Raw genomic sequence first — 21586 nt, forward strand, 5'->3', positions numbered from 1 at the left:
CCTGGAAAATAGAAGTGCAGACCCTTACCATGGGAAGACATCATCTCACTGTTGTGCACCATGAGAAGACCACAAGATACACAGTTTGGTCCAACCTAATTCCCCTTGCCATCCTAAGTACTGTTTTCTCACTACCTCTACCTATCCAGGAACTTGACTTGCTGGTTTCCGGAAGAGAAAACACCACCAGGAGGAACTAAACAGCTTTCCTCTAGATTCTCTGAATTAAACATCCCCTTAATTCTGTTCATCCTTCACCTACTTCAATGAGCAGATTCCATAGTGACATGGAGCCTGGGAAAGACTTTCCAGTGACTTAACACAGACTGACATGTTTTTTTACTAATTCAAGGGTCTCAGAACCCCACTCCCACACCTTAGTACAAATGAAGAAGTCATTAGTGTACAATATTGAAAGTTGTCCAATTGCATCCTATCAATATCAAGACTTCTGTTTATTTCCTAATAGGATTAAGAAGATATGCTAGAATTGGAGTCATTTCTGATAAAGTTTTTGCATTATACTATGATCACTTGGGATTCATACATAAACTAGCTCCAGATTACTTTGATGCTGGTTCGGAAATTGAAGCCTTTGGAAATACTAGAACCATTTTCGGAAAGGTCAGTGATACGACACACTGAAACATTTTGCTTTAAGAACAGATGCAAATGAACATAACCTTTGACCTAGGATGGTCTTCATCCTATAGATAAACAAATACATAAGTACATATTTTAAAAATGATAGATGCCACATTATATACACAGAATAATGGGAAAGTGGGAAGGTGTTTTCCTGAGGACAGACTCTTATTAATGCCCTTCACTCTAGTTAACTAAAGGAGGAAACTCCATAGACCAGGAACACCTCCAAAATCTTCCACATAGTGTAGTCATGCTTCAGATCCACCCAGGATCTCTCCTTGCAAATGTCTTCACAGCGGACCATCAGATCTTCTAAACCAGATGCATTGCTAGCAGCCCAGGCCCAGGGGGAATTGGATCTTTACTTCCCAAAGTTGACCTTGAAGAAACGTGTGTTCTGGCTTACCTTTCTCCTTCCATGTTAACTCTGCCCTCCGGTTTCTTCTGTAATGCCAACATAAGACAGAGTTTTTATCTTCTTCACACACAGCACTAGGTATAGGTTTTTATAATAATTGTAAGGCATAATATGCTACTTTTGAAGGTGTATAGGCTTCTCATCATTGAGTCATCAATCATGAAAACGAACGTTCATCAATATAACAGCAAAGAACCAAACATTTTTCACTGGGATTTACTACTTCCTTTTGGCTTAAAGGAAGTAGAACAAGGGATAAATCTATTTTTAAAAGATCATTTCACTTACCGGGCTAAGCTCCAGTATAGAGGACGACGTTTTAGCATCTCCTGGCTGAGATAGGCATGCAGAGCAAGGGTGAGAACTTCCATGCAAGGGTGAGATGCAGCCACATGCCTCTGCATGTCTGCCTGAGTCTGGGATGTGGATTCTGCAAATATTCCAAGTGGATGTCGTGAACAATAGGGTAGACCTAATCAAAACAGCAGTTACTACAATCCATTGTTCTCCCTCACAACTACTCTTTCTCCCCCCTCATCCACTCTCTCCCACTGTGTTCACCTCCCCCTCTTATCCTTCCCCAACCTGTCACCACAGTACCCTTCCCTCCTACACATTCACCAGCCACTGTACCAACTGTTCACAGCCCCATCCCCCTGCGATCCCTGACACAAGCACCCTCCATTACAACAACAGGAACACACACAGACATGCACAAAACCAAGCAGTCCCCATACTTCTTCCTCCACCCACCCCTTCTCCCATCCCCCTTTTTAGTGCCACCTTTACCCATTACCCAAATTTCTATATCTAGCCTAATAATCGTTACCACCACTACCCCTGACTCCCACTGTTTATAGATATTATCATCAAGGGGTTTTCTATATAATATGTAAACAACTGGTCTGGCATTGAACCTGTGATTTATTATTGCTAAATTCACCTCCAGGCTAGTGGCAGAAAGAGCACATCAACCCACCTAATAACCAAGTCAGTCACAACACAAATATTAAATCAAGGGAAAGAAAACAGGCAATTAAAGCCACCAACTAGCCAATGAAGAGCATAGTTGCAGAGCACCAAGTGGAGCGATGGGAAAAAGAAGGGATGGAAACCACACTCTTCAAAAAAATAATTCTATAGAGGATTCAGTGGGAAATGAAGAAAATGGATACCCAGTGCCTGACCCCAACAAACAATGATAAATATCAATAAGGAGCCCAGTGATGCCCACAAAAAAACCCTCAAAGAGGAACTCTTGGAAGAAATCACTGAGAAATTCATGGAGAAGATACTAGACATGGTTAACCAGAATGTACAAGATGCATTCAAGAAATTTTAAGACACCAAAAATAAAGAACATGAGAAGACACAGAAATAGATAAATGAACTCAGAGAGGACTTCAACAAACACCAAAGTGAAACAAAGGACACTATAAAAAAGAGATATGAATTAAAGGTGACAACACAAAATATAAAAGAGGAGTTGAACAAAGATATGGAAAACCTCAGAAAAAAGAATCAAAAAGAACTCCTTGAAATAAAAAGTCCTTTTAGTCAGACAAAAAACACAGTGGAAGGCCACTCCAGCAGACTTGAACAAGTGGAAGACAGAATCTCAGAGCTTGAAGATAAAATAGAAATTAAAGAAAAAAACAGAAGAAATCTTAGTCAAACAACTCAAGAGCTGTGAAAGGAATATGCAAAAACACAGTGACACCATCAAAATACCAAACCTGAGAATCATGGACATTGAAGAAGGAGAAGAGGTGCAAGCCAAGGGGGTATATATTCAATAAAATAAGGACAAGAAATTTCCCAAATCTCAAGAAAGTCTTGCCCATTCAGGTACAGGAAGCCTCCAGGACACCACACAGACTTGACCAAAATAGAACTTCCCCACGGCATATTATCATTAAAACAATAAGCACAGAGAACAGAGAAAGAATATTGAAGGCTGCAAGAGAGAAAAAACAGATAACATATAAAGGTTAATCCATCAAAATAACAGCAGATTTCTTAACAGAAACTTTAAAAGCAAGAATGGCATGGAGTGAGGTATTTTGGGCACTGAATGAAAATAATTTTAGCCCTAGGATATTCTACCCAGCAAAACTATCATTCAAAATTGACAGAGCAGTAAAAATCTTCCACAATAAGCAGAAACTAAAACAATATATGACCACCAAGCCATATTACAGAAGATTCTACAAGGAATTCTGCACACAGAAGATGGAAGCAAACAAAACCACAAGAGGATGGGAAGTATCAAACTGCAGGAGAAGAAAAGACAAGTAATCAGAGAGTAACATTGATTCGGCTGCATACAATCAAATCCTTTAACAACTAAAACAACTAAATGGCAGGATTCACCACATACCTATAAATATTAACACTGAATGTCAATGGACTCAACTCCCCCATCAAACTGGATTAAAAGGAGTATCTGACAATCTGTTGTTTACAAGAGACCCATCTTATTGATAGGAATAAACACTGGCTTAGGGTGAAAAACTGGAAGATTTACCAAGTCAATGGCCCCCCAAAACAGGCAGGAGTAGCAATACGTAGATAAAGTAGACTTCAAACTTACATTGGTCAAACAAGACAAAGGACACTTCATACTAATAGAAGGAGCGATACACCAAAAGGAAACAACAATTATCAACCTATATGCACCCAATGTCAGCACACCCAATTTCATCAAACAAACACTAAAGGACTAAGCACCTATAAACTCCAACACGGTAGTAGTGGGAGACTTTCATACCCCTCTCTCACCAATAGATAGGTCATCCAAACAAAAAATCAAAAAAGCAATCCTAGAACTAAGTAACATCATAGACCAAATGGACCTAACTGAATATTTTATCTGACAACAGCACAATATATATTCTTCTCATCAGCCCATGGAACTTTCTCCAAAATAGATCATATCTTAGGACACAAAGCAAACCTCAGCAAATATAAGAAAACAGAAATAACCCCCTGCATTATATCTGATCACAATGCAATAAAACTAGAACTCAACAACAAAAGCAGCAGCAGAAAATATGCAAATAATTGGAGTCTGAATAATACATTTGTCAATGACCAGTGGATCATAGAAGAAATAAGAGAGGAAATCAAAAGTTTCCTGGAAGTTAATGAAAATGAAACACTACCTACTGGAACCTACGGGACACAGCAAAGGCAGTCCTAATAGGAAAGTTTATAGCCATGACTGCATATATTAAAAGGACAGAAAGATCTCAAATAAACAACCTAATGCTACAGCTCAAACTCCTAGAAAAACAAGAACAAGAAAATCCCAAAACAAGTAAAAGGAGAAAAATAATAAAAATAAGGGCCAAAATTAATGAAATAGAAACCAAAAAAACCATACAAAGAATGAACAAAACAAAAAGCTGGCTCTTTGAAAAAATAAACAAGATTGACAAGTCCCTGGCAAATCTGACTAAAAGGAGGAGGGAAAAGATCCAAATTAGTAAAATCAGAAACGAAAAAGGGGCAATAACAACAAACACCAAGGAAATCCAAGGATCCATCAGAGACTAGTTTGAGAGCCTATATTCCAATAAATTGGAAAATTATGAAGAAATGGACAAATTTCTAAATACTTATGATCACCCAAAACTGAACCAAGAGGATATTAACCACCTAAACAGGTCTATAACACATAATGAAATTGAAGCAGCAGTAAAAAGTCTCCCAAAAAAGAAAAGTCCAGGACCTGACAGATTCTCAGCTGAATCTACCAGATCTTCAAAGAAGAACTAATACCAGCCCTTCTCAAACTTTTCCATGAAATAGAAAAGGAAGGAACACTGCCTACCTCATTCTTTGAAGCCAGTATTACACTTATCCCAAAACAAAAGCTCTAAGAAAACTAGGAATAGAAGGAATATACCTCAACATTGTAAAGGCTACATATGACAAACCTACAGCCAAGGACACATCCAAAAAGGAAAACTGCAGGCCAATCTCCTTAATGAACATTGATGGAAAAATCCTCAATAGAATAATGGCAAACCTAATCCAACAACATATCAGAAAGATCATTTCACCACAACCAAGATGGCTTCATCCCAAGGATGCAGGGGTAGTTCAACATATGGAAATCTATAAATGTAATACAGCACATCAATAGAAGCAAAGACAAAAACCACTTGATCAGCACAATAGATGCAGAAAAAGCTTTTGATAAAATTCAACACCACTTCATGATCTAGGCTCTAAGAAAACTAGGAATAAAAGGAATGTACCTCAACATTGTAAAGGCTATATATGACAAACCTACAGCCAACATCATACTTAATGGTGAAAAACTGAAACCATTTCCCCTAAAATCAGGAAAAAGACAAGGGTGCCCACTCTCCTTTACTCCTATTCAACATAGTCCTGGAATTCCTAGCCAGAGCAATAAGGCAAGAAGAAGAAATAAAAGGAATACAAATAGCTAAAGAAATAGTCAAAGTATCCCTATTTGCAGACAACATGATCCTACACCTCAAACACCAAAAAAAAAAAAAAAAAAAAACTCCATCCAAAAACTCCTAGACACCATAAACAGCTTCAGCAGTGTAGCAGGGTACAAAATCAACTTACAAAAATCAGTAGTCTTTCTATACACCAACAATGAACAAATTGAGAAAGAATACAGGAAAACAATTCCACTTACAATAGCCTCAAAAAAAAATCAAATACCTAGGAGTAAACTTAGCAAAGGATGTAAATGACCTCTACAAGGAGAATTACAAACCACTGAAGAAAGAGATCAAAGAAGACTACAGAAGGTAGAAAGATCTCCCATGCTCATGGATTGGCAGAATCAACATAATAAAAAAGACTATACTACCAAAAGCAATCTATATGTTCAACGCAATTCCCATCAAAATCCCAATGACAATTTATCACAGAGATTGAAAAATTTACTCTTTTTAAGTTCATTTGGAAACAGAAAAGACCACAAATAGCCAAGATAATACTGAGCAAAAAGAGTAATGTTGGAGTTATCACAATACTTGACTTCAAACTACATATAGAGCCATAGGAATAAAAACAGCATGGTATTGGCACAAAAACAGATATGAAGACCAGTGGAACAGAGTAGAGGACCCAGATATGAATCCACACAGCTATGCCCACCTTAATTTTGACAAGGTGCCAAAAACATACAATGGAGGAAAGCCAGCTTCTTAACAAATGTTGCTGGAAAAAGTGGTTATCTACCTGCAGAAAACTGAAACTAGATCCATCCTGTCACCATGTACTAGTATCAACTCAAAGTGGACTAAGGACCTTAATATCAGATCCATAACCTTGCAGTTAGTACATGAAAAAGCAGGGAATACTCTGGAAGCAATAGGTATAGGTAAGGATTTCCTCAGTAGATCTCCAACAGCCTAGCAACTAAGAGAAAGGATGGACAAATAGGACTACATTAAATCAAAAAGCTTCTGTACAACAAAAGAAACGGTCTCTAAATTGAAGAGACCACCCACAGAGTGGGAGAAAATATTCGCTGGTTATACATCAGACAAGGGACTGATAACCAAAATATACAGGGAGCTCAAAAAACTAAACTCCCCAAAAATCAATGAACCAATAAAGAAATGGGCAACCGAACTAAACAGAACTTTTTCAAAGGAAGAAATGCAAATGGCCAAAAAATGCATGAAAAAATGCTCACCATCTCTGGCCATAAAAGAAATGCAAATCAAAACCACACTAAGATTCCACCTCACCCCTGTTAGAATAGCTATCATCAAGAACAACAACAAATGTTGGTGATGATGTGGGGGAAAAGGAACCCTCATACACTGCTGGTGTAAGCTAATACAACCACTTTGGAAAATAACAAAAAGCTAGACATAGATCTGCCATATGATCCAGCAATCCCACTCCTAGGGATATACCCAAAGTAATGTGACTCAGGTTATTACAAAGGCAACTGCACACCCATGTTTATTGCAGCTTTATTCACAATAGCCAAGCTATGGAAGCAGCCAAGATGCACCACTACTGATGAATGGATTAAGAAAATGTGGTATTTATGCACAATGGAATTTTACTCAGTCACAAAGAAGAATGAAATTTTGTCATTCGCAAATAACAGAACTGGAGAACATGATCTTAAGAGAAGTTAGCCAGGCTCAGAAGGCCAAAAATCACGTTTTCCCTCATATGCAGATTGTAGACCTAAAACAAATGCAGTAATATTATTGGACATGGGTCACACACTAAGTGGAGAATGCACACAGGAGGAACAGGGAAAGGGAAAAAAAACTAAAACCTGAATGTGGTTGATGTGCTCACTGTAGAGGAGCAAATGTAGTAATCTTAAACTGGTGAGGCCTCTATGGAAAGGCGACTAGGAAATAGTGAAGAGGTCTGGTAGAGATGAACCAATGTGGGTTGCAATACACATGTGCATGGAAGCAACGCTAGGAATCTCTCTGTATAGCTATCTTTATCTCAAACTAGCAAAAATGCTATGTCTTTCTTATCTCTTATGTTTTCTCTTCATCAAAATCGGAGAACAAGAGGGCAGAATAGGTTCTTCCTGGAAGCTGGGGGTGGGGGAAGGTGGCCCAAACAATGTATACACATGTAAGTAAATGTAAAAATGATAAAATAAAAAAATTAAAATTTAAAAAAAGTGGTTACTTTAGTGCTGCACTAATTTCACAGTTTTGCAGAAAGAAATGAAAAACCTATCAGAATTTTAATACTCAGGCTAAGTTTGAGGGACTTATACTCAATAGTATTATCTTCCTCTCTCCACAAATTATGCATACATCCTCGCTGGAAAAAAAATCACTCTCTTAATGTGTGCCAGGCACTGCTGTGAGCTCTTTATCTTTATATCCCCACTTTACTTATGAGGAAAGCAAAACTCAGAGAGGATAAATAATTACCCCAAATTATTTAGTTAGTTATTAGAATCGGACATCTATCTAAGGCACCTGGCTCCAGGGACTATCCTTCTAGCCACCCTATTTCCCACTCTTTCCCCTTCTCAGGAGGTCCCTGACATTTAGAGACTACAGAAAAAAGATGACAGAAAAATGGGTCTTGGAGGAACTACTTGCTGGGGTAAACCCAAACAGCCTGCACCATCTACCACCCACTCCTGTCTCCTAGTATTAAGGTCCACACCAATCCTCCCTTTGAGGGTACTACCCACTTCTCTCCTGCCCCTAAGTATGCCCAAAGCTGAACAGGATCAGGATTGAAGAAGTATACTTTGAAAAGAAGGTCTACTGGCCAGAAATCTAAGCCAAAGGTGACCACAAAGGAAAGTCTGTGAGTCAGAGGAAATGGGAAAGGGATGTGCTATCAGAATTCACAGTCAGGAGACTCAGTCACCTGAGATAAAGAGCATGACACTCACAGCACCAGGAGAGGTATTTCACAGGCTCCTTCCTAAGTGAACCGCCAAATAACCCAGTTCTAAAATCTGTACCTCCAGATCCCCACACAGTGGAAATCCAGTTTCTTTACTTCTTCCACTGTGACCTTCTACAAAGAGCACAGGAATCTTACACTGAGTCTTAGCCATTATCTTTTCCTCCTCAACAGAAAAACATATTTTCCCTTGCACACACATGAATATTCAAGTAGCTCACATTGATATTTTATTCCACTTGATAAGTAAAACAGGATTGTTTTGGTATGAACTAGAAGCAGATTTGTAATTTGGATTATGTCACAATTGAAACATAAAGTATTTTAAATACAGTATTTCCTTTTCTCCAATTCCAGGATCCTGACATGGGCTTCGAGACTGCACTGGCTCCACAGTACATCTCAATCAAAGAAGTAATCTTTTTTGCATATGTGCCTCTGACCGACTCAAGGAAAACTGCATATGGAAAGAAATTCAAAAATATTCACCATGGAAAATTGATAATCTCCCTGTAGTTAGTAACTTGCCTTACACTTATTTAGATTATGTACTATATACTTCTTCAGTGTTTACTTATATGATAATTATTGTACATCCTAGAGACAAACATAATATATTAGTAGGAGGTCAACTTTCATGAAATACTACATTCTCAGGAATGCTTACTTCTAAAATATTGATAGGAGTCAATAGCCTTTAAAGTTACCTTTAAGGTCTAAAAGCTCTTTAAGAAAAACTTGAATTATACAACCACCAAATCTAAACCATAAAAAGGGACAATTTCAGGTTTCCAGAAATTCGCTGCTATGGTTTGAATGTTTGTCTTCACAAAATACATATTTTGAAATCCTAACCCCCAGGGTTATGGTATTCAAAGGTGACCTTTGGGAGGTGATTAGGTCATGAAGTCTTTGTCTTTTTGAATGGGATTGGTGCCCTTATAAAAGAAGCCTAGAGAGCAAGCTGGGCCCTCTTACCATGTGAAGACACACATAGAAGTCACCATCTGTGAACCAGAAGGTAGTTTCTTATTAGACACAGAATCTGCTTACACTTTGATCTTGGACTTCCCATCCTCCAGAACCATGAGAAATATATTTCTGTTGTTTATAAGCTTCCCAGTTTATGGTATTTTGTTATAGTAGCCTCAACAGACTAAAACACTCAGTCTGTCCCAAAAAGATAACCCCTCTTCTTCTACCAGTTGAAATCAGTAAATTCTATGTTTATTGTGCTGTTAGTATGTATCTTGTCCCATAACCAACACACCATGAGGCAGTTCATTTGGAGATAGAGATGAAGATGGGAATCAGGCATAATATAACAAATGCTGGGCTGAAGTGCTAGAGCACCTGCTCTGCAAGTGTGAAATCCTGAGTTCAAACCCCAGTCCCACCAAAAACAAAAATGCTGATCGTATTTTTTATGAGGATTATAGAACTTTCTGTCTCTTAAGACAAGTGTTAGTGGTCTCTAGAATTCTTTTATTATTATTATTATTCAAAAGATATTTATTGAACATGAGGTATCAACCACTTTGTAGGCATTTAGAATACTTTAGTGAAAAAAAAGTGATGAATTCCATGCCCTCTTTCAGCCTTACACGGTAGTGGAGTGGGACAATAAATAGCACAATCAGAAAATGACTTGGCATATTCTTAATGGACAGGTGCTACAGAAATATACATTCATTCATACACACGTCTATACATTACCTCCAAATAGCAGTTGAGGAAGCTTATGGTATGAAAAGGACACTTTGGACTCTGATTTTCTGGTGAGCCCTCAGGTGATGACGTCTGTGGATGATCGACAGTAACTCCTTGTGGATAGTCTCATGAGACCACAGGCTATCTCTGTGGGTGAAGGACTTGTGGACATGGTGCATGTGAAAGGCTTTTCTCTTGTGTGAATTATCTGATGCACTAATAGCCAGTGTCTTTGTGACAAGCAAATGGCCTCTCATTCCTGTGTCTTCTCTAGAGGACTAGAAAGTGACAGAGATACCCAAAGATCTTGGGACAGTCCTCACATTTGCATGGTTTGGTGGCTCCATCAAATCTTACTTGGTGACCCTCACAGGTGGAATTTTCTTCATTGCTGTAGTGAAAAGGGACAGTGGGGGGACTGGCCTGGCCTAAAGAAAAACCCTGATTGTACCTCCATAAGGACAGCTTGAAAAGAAAGTACCTTCAAAGACCCTTCCTGCATCCTGAAGTTACCTAACCTTGCTTTTCTGGTGTCATGTGAGTTCTGGCAAGGAACACCTCCCTCTTTGGGTGTAGAACCATTCTCTTTCTGAACAATGAAGAGGGAAGTTACTTGATTTTCTTGGCTAGTAATCCTGGCATTTATTTGAGTAGTCTTCTAGCAACCATTGCAGCCCTCCTTGTTTCCAAGGGAGTCTGGATGTCCCCATATTCTCTCCTGTTGGAGTTTATGCTGACAGCTATTTTAGATGAACAATGATTTATCTGTTAAGGGCATATTCTCAAAAGAGAGGGCTTCCTGTCCCTGCATGTACTAAGGTACATAAACTAAGGTAGGTGGCTTCATGCAATCATTGGCCAGGCCTTCAATGAGTTTCTGTGGTTTCTGCAACTTGACCCCCATTTTTCTTTCAAAGTGGACTTGTTCCTGCAGCACCACTAATAATAACATGCTCCAGTATCAACTGAGAAATAATTTCATCCTTGCTATGCTTCTCTGGCTGTAACCATGAGTGAAAAGTCTCAGAGTTGTGGAAGCCCTTGCCTCCCATGTGAGTTACTGCTGTGTTAAAATAAGTTGAGCCAAGTGCTTGAGAACTGTAAGACCTCCTCTTTCTTCTGGACAGCAGATTCGTGGGTTGGTTTAAACTCTAGAGTTTCTGATGCGAGATCTTTCAGGGATGACTCACATTGAAAGGAGTTTCTGAGATTTAAAGCCATTCTTAGCAAGATTCAACTTTGGACAGTCTCTGTGGTCTTGTGTCTCTGGGGATCTGTTTCAACAACTGGTGGATGCTTAGAGGCTGTGAATGCCTTCTCAGGTGAACTTCATTCGGGGTAACCCTGGGCTGCACACTGAGCTGATGTGAGCCGGCTTTTTGCTCTGTGTTCATCTCTAGATTTCTTTATTTTATGGTCTTTGTGTATTTTACATTCTAGATCAATTCATGACATTCCAGACCAGTTCATGTTTTCACAGACAGGTACCTGTCGAAAACATTTTTTTAAAGATTAGCGTATGACAGGCCCCAGCTTCAGAACGTATTGTTCAGTTTCGCTGTGTATACCTTCTCTTGTGACTTGCTTGTTTTTACAGTATATTATGCCTTTAAAATTATTGCATGTACTTTTTTTTTGGCAGTACTGGTGGGTTTGAACTCAGGTTCTCACACTTACTAGGCAGGTGCTCTACCACTTGAGCCACTCCACCAGTCCTTTTTGTGTATGTGTTGGGATTTTTTAAAGATAGGGTCTCGATTTTTGCCTGGGCTGGCCTTGAACTACAACCCTCCTGATCTCAGCCTCCCGAGTAGCTAGGATTACAGGCATGAGACAGCAATGCCCAGCTCTTCATATGCTTTTTAAATTGCTCCATATTGATATGTCTATCTGTCGTTCATTCATATGAATATATTGCAATTTATTTAGCTATTCCCCTATATCCTGTAATAGTCCTGATCTTTTCTCTTTGCTTGTGCTTCCTCTAGAACTGATTTTATATATGGTGTGAAGAGGGAATTTGTCTCTGTCTTCTCTATGACACACTAAGTTACCCTCTGTAACTCTTGTAAATACCCCTCATCCTTCTGGCTTTTCTTGGCTTCTGTTCTTCCATTTGAATGTTAGATTCAGTTTGTCAAGTTCCACTAAGGGAAAAGTAATAGAAATTATATCTTGCAACAGCCAAATAGTCCTTTTTATCTGCAGTTAGACTATTGGTGGGAATTTCTTGCTCTTTCCAAAGTGATGAAGTAATTCTACTTCTCTTAGAATTGTAGAACCAAGGCAGCTTCCCGACCTTCCTTCAAAGGTAGGGCTTACATCATTCTTTCCTGTGCCCTGCACTTTCTCACTGAAGTAGCTTAAAGTTTTTGTCCCCTAGGCGAGAAGGGCAAGGTGGGGAGGCAGACAGAGCCTCGGCAGCTGCACTCTCAGATACCTGTCCTGGGTACACTAGTGGCTGATGCCCAGCCTCCTGGGAACTGAGATTTTCCTTCCTATGAAAGAAAGTTCAAGGAACTCGGGGACACTTCGGCCTGATTCCTTCCATGCTCTGATTCCCCAAACTGCCCGCTCCACAAGTGGGCTGTCTCTGGTCTACTGCCCTGCCCTAGTCGCTATCTCAAGCCTTCCAAGGAAGCCTATGGAGCTTTGCCTGTGAGTGCAAACTCCCTTCAGTCAAGTGCACCAGCATTTCCACACTCATGTGTTTGCACAGACTTGGCCTTTGACACTTTTTAGCAATGTGAGCTGATTCCTACTTGCATGTGTTATGGCCCTTGCTATGTTTCTTCTTCCCATGCTCCTTCCATGGATGAAGATTTACTGGTGTTCATTCTTTCCTTAGAATGGCTTGTACCTCTGGATTTCAGATCAGCTCTGTCTTAGTCCATTTCCTGTTGCTGTACCAGATCAGCTGAAAATTTATAAACAAAAAGGAGTTTATTTTGCTTTGACTCATGTCAAGAAACAGAAGGACAACTGAGTGTTAAAAAGTAGAGAAAAAGAGGCCAGCTTTTCTCTAAAGTTAATCCAGTCATGAAGGTTCCATTCCCATGACCCGCTCTCACTGGGCCCCTCCTAGTGAGGAGGAATTAAGCCTCAGCATGACTCATAGTGGGGACAACCTTACTGAAACCACAGCAGTTGGTTATCTTGTGGCCCTAGTTCACTGATGAGTTTAAGGAAAGGCATGACTTTTATCTATTTTTGTTTTGTTTTTCTTGTTAGGCTACATCATTTTGTAACTAAAACAAAAGCCTTGCCTTTTGTATACTAACCTTGGATTTGTCAAATCTGCTAAACTCTCTTTAAAAATTCCAGAATTTTTTCTACATATTCCTTTAGGTTTTCGTAATAGAGATAGATACATTTCTAAGTAAATAATCTTTACACCTGCAAATAATTTCTTTTATTTCTTTCTTAACATTTCTTAGCATATTGTAGATTCTTCCTATTACAGTGTATAGGACCATGATACCATTTTAAATAGAAGCCTAGCTAGCTTCCTTATTGCTCCTGATTTTTTGAAAGATTAATTTGTATGTGTGTGTATGGTACTGGGACTTGAATTCAGGGCCTTGCTCTTGCTAGGTAAGCACTCTACTGTTTGAACCAAGTCCCCAGTCCTTTTGCTTTTAGTGTTTTTTTGTGGTAGGATTTCATGGTTTTTCCCTGGATGGCCTGGGTTGCAATCTCTTACCTTTACCTCCTGAGTAACTGGGATTACAGGTGTGTGTTACTATACCCAGCCCTAAAAAGAATATTTTAAAATTTCAACATATGTGATCTAGAACTATAATTTTCTTTAATCTTTGGTCATTGAAAAGAAATTATCTTTTCCTTGATTTTTTTTTAATTTTATCATTTTTACATTTATGCACATGCGTGTATCTGTTGTTTGGTCCACCTCCCCCCTCTTTTTCTCATTTAAATTCAGTGGTTCTCCTACAGTTCTCCTGTATCCATTGAGGTTATCTGTAGAATTTTCCCCTTTTTCACTTAATGATATGGATTTAATGTTAAGCAATCCTGTGTTCATCATTGTATAAGCTACTTTCACAACCTTTCCAGGTTCAGTTTACTAATATTTAGAATTTTAGCATCTTTGCTCATGAATGAAGTTTACCTTTAATTCCCCTTTCTTGTATTTCCCTTTTGTCTTTCCTATATTGTGTGGCTCTGATATAATATTATAGTAGCCTCAAATTTCTTTTTTATTTTCTGGAAGAGTTTAGGATTGGAGTTTTGTGTGCCTTAAAAGTTTGTTTTTTGAAGTCGGGTACCAATGGCTTACGCCTGTAATCATAGCTACTTGGGAGGTTGAGATTGGAAGAATCACATTTGAGGCCAGCTGCGGCAAATAATCTTAGAGACCCCATTTCTTAGATAGCAAGAAGAAAATGGACTGGAGGTGTGTCTCAAGCAGTAGAGCACCTGCTTTGCAAGTGTAAAGCCCTGAGTCCAAACTCTAGTCCCACCAAAAAAAAAAAAAAAAAGTTTATTTCTTGAAATTGGTTGAAACTGACTTTGTGTCCTACATCTAAGGCCATTCATGCAGTCAGTCGTTGTGAATATTTTGTTGGGGGAGGGAAGGTCTGGGCCTGAGAATTAAAATGTCATAAGATAAATCTCTAAGAGGAGAAAAAGCATACAAATTCACTTGATGTGATATGGGAACATTTATAAAGAAATGAAGGCCCAAAAAAGTACTTCAAGTTGAACACGTATATACTGAGCTGGACAAAAAAGTAGGAAACTATATGCACATATGAATAAAAGAAAAGAAAAAAAAGTAGGAAACTGAAATCATGACAAGTGAAGTGGGTTAGAGTTGGAGTAGTTAATTGCAGAGATGTGACTGAAAGAAAGCAGTAGTTTAGCAAAGTTTGTTTGTGCAGATTTCTCTTGGATGATACCCCATGTTTCTCCAGAGGCAGGAGGGCACTTTCCGTCATATGGGGGTTTCGTCTGCTGCTTTCAGGACGATAGAGTGCCCTCTTGTACCCTCTGTTGTGTTTTCTTAAAGTGTCTTTAACTCAAAACACTCAATAGGGCAGAGTGGATGTTTTGGGTGTCATGTTCTGCATGTCCTCAGGTCCATGTGTGCTTGCAGAGATTACAGTCTGCTGCTGCTGGGCCCCGTGTTCACACATTTATCTGTTAGACTCACCATGTTCCTTGTGATGTTGCAGTTTTCTGCTGATTTCTTTTTCTACTTGATCTGTCAAGTATTCAGAGATTTGTGATACTGGATTTGTCAATTTCTAATTGTAGTTCTGTTGATCTTGCCTTATATATTTTAGAATTGCTGCATCTTCCTAATTAGTTGAACATTTTATCAGTGTTTAGAATGGCTTCTTTCCTTTTTGCAGTACAGTGCTTTTTATGGTAGTGTAGACATGACTTATGATTTACCTTTTCAATCACATAAGTGTATAGTTCCCTAGCATTAAGTTCATATTAGTGTGCGGCTGTCATCACCATTCTTCTCCAGGACAATGTTTGTCTTTTTGTGACTGGTTTATTTCACTTAGGATAGTGTCTGCAAGGTTTAGCCATGTTATAGCATGTGGCAGGATCTCTCCTCCTTCCTAAGGCTGAGTAGTATCCCATTGTATGTGTAGAGCACATTTTTTATCCACTTGACTATTCATGAACCCTTGGGGTGCTTCCACCTTTTAGCTTCTATGAATAACACCTCTGTGGACCCAGGTGCCCAGATATTTGTTTAAGAGCCCGTTTTCAATTATTTTGAATACATACCCAGAAGAGAAATTCTTGGATCATACAATAAATATGTGTTTAATATTTTTTTTAGGCACCTTAACACCATATTCCAGAGCAGCTGCACCATTTTACAGTCCCACCAGCAGTATAGACTGGTTCATATCTTTCCACATTCTGGCCAATACATGTTTTTTTCTGTTTTCTTTTGTTTTTTGTAGACTGGGGTTTGAACTCAGGGACCCTCAAAAAACAAGGACTAGGATAATGACCAACAAGGCCACACCTGTGACTGGGACAGTTTAACTATGTGCACCTTTTGTCCCCTGCCTAATTCTTAAATACTTAAAGCTAAAGCTCATGTCTGTACCCTGCAGATGATGAAGATGGACTGAGTACTTACTTTGCCTCTTCCCACAGGTTGTCCCAGACTGCATAAATTTCCTTTCTCTACCTTCACCATTACTGTCCCTATTTGGCATATAGAGGCTAGTGGCTTTTTTTTTCCCTTTTTTATTTTTTTATTTTATTATTCATATGTGCATACAAGGCTTGGGTCATTTCTCCCCCCTGCCCCCACCCCCTCCCTTACCACCCACTCTGCCCCCTCCCTCTCCCCCCCACCCCCTCAATACCCAGCAGAAACTATTTTGCCCTTATTTCTAATTTTGTTGTAGAGAGAGTATAAGCAATAATAGGAAGGAACAAGGGTTTTTGCTGGTTGAGATATGGATAGCTATACAGGGAGTTGACTCACATTAAGTTCCTGTGCATGTGTGTTACCTTCTAGGTTAATTCTTTTTGATCTCACCTTTTCTCTAGTTCCTGGTCCCCTTTTCCTATTGGCCTCAGTTGCTTTTAAGGTATCTGCTTTAGTTTCTCTGTGTTAAGGGCAACAAATGCTAGCTAATTTTTTAGGTGTCTTACCTATCCTCACCTCTCCCTTGTGTGCTCTCGCTTTATCATGTGCTCAAAGTCCAATCCCATCGTTGTGTTTGCCCTTGATCTAATGTCCACATATGAGGGAGAACATACGATTTTTGGTCTTTTGGGCCAGGTTAACCTCACTCAGAATGATGTTCTCCAATTCCATCCATTTACCAGTGAATGATAACATTTCATTATTCTCCATGGCTGCATAAAATTCCATTGTGTATAGATGCCACATTTTCTTAATCCATTCGTCGGTGGTGGGGCATCTTGGCTGTTTCCATCACTTGGCTATTGTGAATAGTGCCACAATAAACATGGGTGTGCAGGTGCCTCTGGAGTAACCTGTGTCACAGTCTTTTGGGTATATCCCCAAGAGTGGTATTGCTGGATCAAATGGTAGATCAATGTCTAGCTTTTTAAGTAGCCTCCAAATTTTTTTCCAGAGTGGTTGTACTAGTTTACATTCCCACCAACAGTGTAAGAGGGTTCCTTTTTCCCCGCATCCTCGCCAACACCTGTTGTTGGTGGTGTTGCTGATGATGGCTATTCTAACAGGGGTGAGGTGGAATCTTAGTGTGGTTTTAATTTGCATTTCTTTATTGCTAGAGATGGTGAGCATTTTTTCATGTGTTTTTTGGCCATTTGAATTTCTTCTTTTGAGAAAGTTCTGTTTAGTTCATTTGCCCATTTCTTTATTGGTTCACTAGTTTTGGGAGAATTTAGTTTTTTAAGTTCCCTGTATATTCTGGTTATCAGTCCTTTGTCTGATGTATAGCTGGCAAATATTTTCTCCCACTCTGTGTGTGTTCTCTTCAGTTTAGAGACCATTTCTTTTGATGAACTGAAGCTTTTTAGCTTTATGAGGTCCCATTCATCTATGCTATCTCTTAGTTGCTGTGCTGCTGGGGTTTCATTGAGAAAGTTCTTACCTATACCTACTAACTCCAGAGTATTTCCTACTCTTTCCTGTATCAACTTTAGAGTTTGTGGTCTGATATTAAGGTCCTTGATCCATTTTGAGTTAATCTTGGTATAGGGTGATATACATGGATCTAGTTTCAGTTTTTTGCAGACTGCTAACCAGTTTTCCCAGCAGTTTTTGTTGAAGAGGCTGCTATTTCTCCATCGTATATTTTTAGCTCCTTTGTCAAAGACAAGTTGGTTATAGTTGTTTGGCTTCATATCTGGGTCCTCTATTCTGTTCCACTGGTCTTCATGTCTGTTTTTGTGCCAGTACCATGCTGTTTTTATTGTTATTGCTTTGTAATATAGTTTGAAGTCAGTTATTGTGATATCTCCAGCATTGTTCTTTTGACTGAGTATTGCCTTGGCTATTCGTGGCCTCTTGTGTTTCCGTATAAATTTCACGGTAGATTTTTCTATCTCTTTAATGAATGTCATTGGAATTTTGATGGGAATTGCATTAAACATGTAGATTACTTTTGGGAGTATCGATATTTTTACTATGTTGATTCTACCAATCCATGAGCATGGGAGATCTCTCCACTTTCTATAGTCTTCCTCAATCTCTTTCTTCAAAAGTGTATGTTTTTCCTTGTAGAGGTCTTTCACATCTTTTGTTAGGTTTACACCTAGGTATTTGATTTTTTTTGAGGCTATTGTAAATGGAATTGTTTTCATACATTCTTTTTCCGTTTGCTCATTGTTAGTGTATAGAAATGCTAATGATTTTTCTATGTTGATTTTATATCCTGCTACCTTCCTATAGCTATTGATGATGTCTAGAAGCTTCTGAGTAGAGTTTTTTGGGTCTTTAAGGTATAGGATCATGTCATCTGCAAATAGGGATATTTTGACAGTTTCTTTACCTATTTGTATTCCTTTTATTCCTTCTTCTTGCCTAATTGCTCTGGCTAGGAATTCCAGTACTATGTTGAATAGGAGTGGAGATAGTGGACATCCTTGTCTGGTTCCTGATTTTAGAGGGAATGGTTTCAGTTTTTCTCCGTTAAGTATAATGCTGGCTGTAGGCTTGTCATATATAGCTTTTATAATGTTGAGGAACTTTCCTTCTATTCCTAGTTTTCTTAGAGCTTTTATCATGAAATGGTATTGGATCTTATCAAAGGTTTTTTCTGCATCTATTGAGATGATCAGGTGGTTTTTGTCTTTGCTTCTGTTAATGTGGTTTATTACGTTTATTGATTTTCGTATGTTGAACCACCCCTGCATCCCTGGGATGAAGCCTACCTGGTCGTGGTGAATAATCTTTTTGATGTGTTGTTGAATTCGGTTTGCCATTATTTTGTTGCGGATTTTTGCGTCAATGTTCATTAAGGAGATTGGTCTATAGTTCTCCTTTTTGGAGGTGTCTTTGCCTGGTTTGGGGATAAGTGTAATAGTGGCTTCATAAAATGTGTTTGGCAGTTTTCCTTCCTTTTCTATTTCATGGAACAGTTTAAGGAGGGTTGGGATCAGTTCTTCTTTAAAGGTCTGATAGAATTCAGCAGAGAATCCATCAGGTCCTGGACTTTTCTTTTTGGGGAGACTCTTGATTGCTGCTTCAATTTCATTTTGTGTTATAGATCTATTCAGGTGATTAATTTCCTCTTGGTTCAGTTTTGGATGATCATATGTATCTAGAAATCTGTCCATTTCTTTAAAATTTTCAAATTTATTTGAATATAGGTTCTCAAAGTAGTCTCTGATGATTTCCTGGACTTCCATGGTGTTTGTTGTTATCTCCCCTTTTGCATTCCTGATTCTACTAATTTGGGTTTTTTCTCTCCTCATTTTAGTCAGGTTTGCCAGGGGTCTATCGAACTTGTTTATTTTTTCAAAGAACCAACTTTTTGTTTCATTAATTCTTTGTATGTTTTTATTGGTTTCTGTTTCGTTGATTTCAGCTCTTATTTTTATTATTTCTCTCCTTCTATTTGTTTTGGGATTTTCTTGTTCTTGTTTTTCTAGGAGTTTGAGATGTATCATTAGGTCATTGATTTGGGATCTTTCAGTCTTTTTAATATATGCACTCATGGTTATAAACTTTCCTCTCAGTACTGCCTTAGCTGTGTCCCATAGGTTCCGGTAGGTTGTGTTTTCATTTTCATTGACTTCCAGGAACTTCTTAATTTCCTCTTTTATTTCATCAATGATCCATTCTTCGTTAAGTAATGAGTTATTTAGTTTCCAGCTGTTTGCATGTTTCTTGTCTTTAGTTTTGTTGTTGAGTTCTACTTTTACTGCATTTTGATCAGATAGTATGCATGGTATAATTTCTATTTTCTTATATTTGCTGAGACTTGCTTTGTGCCCTAGGATATGATCTATTTTGGAGAAGGTTCCATGGGCAGCTGAGAAGAATGTATATTGTGTAGAAGTTGGATGAAATGTTCTGTAGACATCAACTAGGTCCATTTGATCTATTGTATATTTTAGATCTTGGATTTCTTTATTGATTTTTTGTTTGGATGGCCTATCTATTGATGATAATGGGGTGTTAAAGTCTCCCACAACCACTGTGTTGGCGTTTATATATGCTTTTAGGTCTTTCAGTGTATGTTTGATGAAATTGGGTGCGTTGACATTGGGTGCATACAGGTTGATTATTATTATTTCCTTTTGGTCTATTTCCCCTTTTATTAGTATGGAATGTCCTTCTTTATCTCGTTTGATCAATGTAGGTTTGAAGTCTACTTTGTCAAAGATAAGTATTGCTACTCCTGCCTGTTTTTGGGAACCATTGGCTTGATAAATCTTCTTCCAGCCTTTCATCCTAACCCTATGCTTATTTCTGTCGGTGAGATGGGTCTCCTGTAAGCAACAAATTGTTGGATCTTCCTTTTTAATCCATTTCGTCAAGCGGTGCCTTTTGATGGGTGAATTAAGTCCGTTAACATTAAGTGCTAGTACTGATAGGTATGTGGTGATTCCTGTCATTTAGTTGTCTTAGTTGTTTGAAGGTTTGATTGTGTGTACCTAAGTTGAGGTTACTCTCTACTGTCTTGCTTTTTCTTTTTCTGTGGTTTGGTGCTGCCTGTCTTTTCATGGTTAAGTTGGGTTTCACTTTCTGTGTGCAGAATCCCTTGAAGAATCTTTTGTAGTGGTGGCTTTGTGGTCACATATTGTTTTAGCTTCTGCTTATCATGGAAGACTTTTATTGCTTCATCTATTTTGAATGATAGTTTTGCTGGGTAGAGTATCCTGGAGTTGAAGTTATTTTCATTCAGTGCCCGGAAGATCTCACCCCACCCTCTTCTTGCTTTTAATGTTTCTGTTGAGAAGTCTGCTGTGATTTTGATGGGTTTACCTTTGTATGTTACTTGTTTTTTCTCTCTTACAGCCTTCAATATTCTTTCCTTAGTTTCTGAACTTGTTGTTTTAATGATGATATGTCGTGGGGTAGTTCTATTTTGATCTGGTCTGTTTGGTGTCCTGGAGGCCTCTTGCATCTGTATGGGAATATCTTTCTCTAGATTTGGGAAATTTTCCGTTATTATTTTGTTGAATAGATTACACATTCCCTTCGCTTGGACCTCTTCTCCTTCTTCGATGCCCATGATTCTCAAGTTTGGTCTTTTGATGGAGTTGGTGAGTTCTTGCATTTTCTTTTCACAAGTCTTGTGTTGTTTAATTAATAGTTCTTTAGTTTTTTCTTTAATTACCATTTCATCTTCAAGTTCTGAGATTCTGTCTTCTGTTTGTTCTATTCTGCTGGATTGGCCTTCCGTTTTGTTTTGCAATTCTGTTTCATTCTTTTTTCTGAGGTTTTCCATATCC

General features: G+C 38.5%; 1 protein-coding gene across 1 annotated transcript in view; it reads left to right on the forward strand.

Moving 5' to 3' along the window:
• The window catches only part of Catsperb (cation channel sperm associated auxiliary subunit beta), a 134280-nt gene that overhangs the window by 77337 nt on the left and 35357 nt on the right, over nucleotides 1–21586 (forward strand). The window contains exons 15-16 of the mRNA XM_074066957.1: nucleotides 470–624; nucleotides 8834–8988. Of these exons, the coding sequence (XP_073923058.1) occupies nucleotides 470–624; nucleotides 8834–8988 (310 nt within the window). The remainder of the gene's footprint in view (nucleotides 1–469; nucleotides 625–8833; nucleotides 8989–21586) is intronic.

Source organism: Castor canadensis, chromosome 3, assembly GCF_047511655.1.
Source record: "Castor canadensis chromosome 3, mCasCan1.hap1v2, whole genome shotgun sequence".
Taxonomy (NCBI): Eukaryota; Metazoa; Chordata; class Mammalia; order Rodentia; family Castoridae; genus Castor; species Castor canadensis.